At 31.2% G+C, this 4,570-nt stretch overlaps 1 protein-coding gene across 1 annotated transcript in view; it reads right to left on the bottom strand.

Moving 5' to 3' along the window:
- Nucleotides 1–4,570, bottom strand: part of Vps13 (vacuolar protein sorting 13C) — a gene marked incomplete in the record, with an annotated part of 159,879 nt that overhangs the window by 108,415 nt on the left and 46,894 nt on the right. Inside the window, 2 exon segments of the mRNA XM_067051012.1 lie at nt 1,682–1,816; nt 2,702–2,857. Coding sequence (XP_066907113.1) covers nt 1,682–1,816; nt 2,702–2,857 — 291 coding nt within the window.

Below are 4,570 nucleotides of genomic sequence, written 5' to 3'. Positions count from 1 at the left end.
TTACAATATATAATTTTATTGTTCATTTTTTATAGCCAGTCTCAGTTAAGGCAATGCCTGGGAACAAATCCTCAACAGTCATTGCCAGGGACCAAGTCCCCTGAGACCATAAAACACGTTGCTATTTTTATTTAAAATGTTAAGCTCCGAAAAATTATACGATCACCTGGGGAAGCGGAACCAGTCCTAATTTATTAGTGGCCGGTAGTATTGGTAAGTTCACTTTTGAACCCCCACTGCCGCCACACCTGTAATTATCCTAAAAGAACTCCTGTCCAGCTGAAGCAATTCATTGCTTCGGCCCCTAGGAACAGCTTAGGTAGAAGCTGTCTTTTGTTAAGCCAGAAATGCTTAGCTCTTAAGCTGTAAGCTGTCATTATATTACTTTAGGCGTAGGTTAAGCTTATGCCATACACTGACTCAGAAGTAATATGAATGATTTCAGAGCCATTCCTTGCTAGTCTGTCAGCATGTTCGTTGCCAGGAATACCTTAGTGACCCAATACCCATTCAATGCTGACTTTATTAATACATGTGAATTTGTTGAGAGCTACATAGCAGTCGTGAAAGTGCTCTTGAGTGCTCCTATTTGCTGCCTGGCTATCTGTGTACATTGTAATTCTTCTACCAGAGAGCCCTTGCTCTATGAGAATACTGGCGCAATGATTTATCGCAAGTATTTCTGATTGATATACAGAAGTGTACCTCCCTAGGAAGATAGATGTACCTTCCAATGGCTTATCATCACGTCAGATGCCAGGTCCTAAGCCTTGGGCTATAAGATAGCCTTCCCTGTAGTAATTATTGCCATTCCTAGATTTATGTATTTTTGTTCTATCAATCTTTACACTAAATCTAGTGTCTGTAAATCGTTTGTGACATTTCTGGGTCCGAGTGCATGGAAAGCACCCTCTCCTCATCGCTGAATAGTCTTTCCATGTCCTTCGAGGGTCAGGGTTTTGGATCTTGCATCTTGTTTGGCAAGCCTATACATATTGTTTATGGCAAGTTGTTAACTATTTTTTGTTTCCTTTTGACCGCACCCCTGACCATATCCTTCATATTTAGAAAAATACAATCAATCATTTATATATGTAAAGTACTTGCCTTCAGGCTCTAACTTACCCCAACCTCTAAAGGTTAACACATGGTTTTAAAGAAAATAACCTCTGAGACTGTTATATGTCATTTATGATTGTACGAGTGTTTCAGTGAACTAAAGACTATAAAACTGATTTATAATCTTGTATTAGAGATAGACTTCAAGACTATAAACTTCTTTTGCTATAAACAATTGTTTTATTAATTAATGACAAGTTTAAATTAAATAATACATTATATCTTTAACTATACATACCTATAAACAAAATCAGTTTTTATAGTCTTTAGTTCACTGAAACACTCCTACAATCATAAATTACATATAACAGTCTCAGAGGTTATTTTCTTTAAAACCATGCGTTAACCATCACTTAATTGTTTTTCTTCATCTTATATTGCTATCAGGCAAAACAAGATAAAGTGTAAATATGTTTATATATAATTTCTCCTAGATTAAGTAAAATGTATATAATTGTAATTGATTCAAAATAAATAAATAGGAGGTTAGAAGAAAAAAAAAACTTAGGTAAGCATCTTTACACACACAGATATATATAATAAAATTATTAAATAATTATACCTCTAAGTCAATTTTGAGAGATATCCTAGTAGCTTTATCAATGACTTCCTGGACATTGTGTTTAGCTGCCTCAGCTGCAGCAGCCGAGGCATCAATAATAGTTTCACGAGCTGCCGAAAAATGATTAAGGAAACTCTGGAATAAATCAAAAACGAAAACTTACATATCAATTAATTGTATAATTTTACTCAAATCTTATTTCACAAAATTTATCTCATGATTAACTAATTAATGAAATTACATTTAGAAGGATTATTTTTTCTGAATTTATAATTTTTACTAGAGGTTAAGAGCCAGTCAAGAGTAAAAGGTGCAGAGACAGTAGAAAAGTGTAGTGTCACCATGCAAACAAGCTTTAATATGTTAGAAGCTTCACTGACACAACATATACCATCAATTAACACATAAATGAAACAATTACATGTGAAATGATTATTATTTCAAATAATTCTGTCAGAATTAAAAATGTTTATAAGTTAATAAAATTTGATTCTTTAGTTAAATAGTTATTTAGTGAAATAGTCCTTTATTTTATTCAATAAATAAAATAGGTTATGATAGCATGGAGTAATAGTATTAAATTGATTATAATTAAAAGTTTAATATTAATGAAATAGAGACAAAATGGGGGCTATTTTAACTGAAACCAGTGACCTGGGCAGAATAGCCTGTAAAGAAATTTTTAAATAATTTATGTGAGTGTAAGTTGTCCTAGAGGATGGCCATATTGGCCAAAACATTGGACTTTTGAGAAAATAAAGAATGTATTGAGACTTAAATTTGGACACAATTGATTTTATTTAAACAATAATAACCAGTCTCAAGAAAGTGAAAAGACCATTTATAAATAAATTATTAAACATCGCCCAAGTCTGCTTAATCATAATGAAATAAGATAAAAATGTGTATATTTCAAAAATATATAACCTCATTGCAGTCTTACATATTCACTGTTTAATATAACAACAATATCACTTTGACTAAAAATAATCATAAACATCTATAAGCAATGTGCCTTACCAATAAAGAAAAGATGAATTTATTGATAAAAACGAATCTTATAGCTGCGAAGCTAAGATTCACAGACATATCGACGCCATCACTTCTTTTACCAATATTTTCAAAGCTGACGAAACGTAGTGATAACACATCAGCATCTTCCTTGGAAGTTAAGATCTAGAATATTTTTTATTTTTAAATATTAACTAAACAGAATGAGAGATATATAATAAATATTATTATGATAAGGCCGAACTGACAATGACCAATGTCATTTTGATTGTAATAATAATAATAATAATGATAATAAATTTATATTAGCCATATCATAATAAAGATAATGTAAATAGCTATATGTAAAATTAATTCTATTTGAACTATTATGGTAAGGAATTTCCATTAGTGACTTGTCGCAACTCCAGATTGTTGAAGAAGGTATTATATAATCAGGGAATAACGACTGACCTTGTACTCCATAGAATAAATATAAAAGGGAAGTAACAGGTCGTAATGAACATTCAACTGTCAAAATTTAACAAATAAAGAGGAACCATAGGCTGAAGTGGGGACAGATCTTAAAAAATTTCGGGTAATGAGAAATAAGAGAATGACTGTCTTCACATATCGAAGAAAGCGAAAGAACCCATTCTACCATGGTTAGCCGAAAGACAGCCACACCCTAAGACCTTCCCTTCCTGAGAATAATTGTATATTCTATCCGTGTATATATATATATATATATCCTTACTTCTTATTTACCCTATTATGTATATTGTCACTTAACGTTTGCCTATTTTTAATATTTCATTTATGTTTCTGATACTGTTTACTTTAAAATTATTTTCAAATAACATATTTTAACCATCAATCCCCACTCCTTTTCTTTAGACATCCTGCCACGAGAGGATAGGTCAGCTAATTGCAGAATGGTATCACACAACGAACCAACTAAGCACCACAACATTTTGTCTGTTGTTGTTTTGATAGGTTAGTTGCTAGTTGCTCTTGTTTGGTTAGTGTTGTTTTTAATTTGGACGTTTTTAAAACTCTAATAAAGTAATAATAAGATAAAATGATAACAAAAATAAAGTATTTGAAACAAAAAACTATGAGAGGAAGCAAGGAACAAGTGAGGTGGAGGGAAGATGATATGATGAAGCTTTTGGAGATTTTATTATCTTGTAAAGATTTTTTGTAGAATAGTTTTGAATTGAAAGTAGTTTACTCCAAAACAGATAGAGATCCTCTAAGAAAAGGAACTGCATTTCTGAATGATAGAGCAAAGCAAATACTTTCAATAAAGTTACCAATTAGCTCATTTTGTTTCATCACACCTCACAAGTTAAAAGATCAACAAGGCATCCAGTGACCGAACTTTCACACAACTCAACTTCTCACTCACTTTAGGTAAGCTGTAAATGAGAATTGCTTAAATGAAAATTGAAAAGTATGAAATTCTGGAAGTAAAGGTTAGAAAACAAATTGTCCAGAAAATCCACTATGAGCTTCTCTGTATTTACCATTCCAAACTGTTTACATTTAACACATCATGAATACCCCTATTACAGAAATGAGATGTTTCATGAATATTAACAAAGTGTTCATTGTTTTAGTTTGTTTATTAATAAATGGTTCATACGGCATGTTATATATGTTTAATAAATGGTTCATATAGCATAATATATTTCTGTCTCATTATTCCAGTTCTATTCCAAGGTACGATACATTAATCAGGTAACATAATTTTAATGAATATGTCTTCTCAAGTAAGAGTGTGCGTATTAATATAAATAAATATAAGAAGGTGGATGGTCAGGGTTGTGGTCAAAAAAAGAACAAATAGTTTAAAACTTTTTAAATTAAGTTTAAACTAAAAGTTTAAAACTATTT

The sequence above is a fragment of the Halyomorpha halys genome, unplaced genomic scaffold, assembly GCF_000696795.3.
Source record: "Halyomorpha halys isolate HHAL.00 unplaced genomic scaffold, Hhal_1.1 Scaffold570.1, whole genome shotgun sequence".
Taxonomy (NCBI): Eukaryota; Metazoa; Arthropoda; class Insecta; order Hemiptera; family Pentatomidae; genus Halyomorpha; species Halyomorpha halys.
Note: the sequence above shows the minus strand (reverse complement) of the source record. Positions and strands in the feature narration are given on the sequence as shown.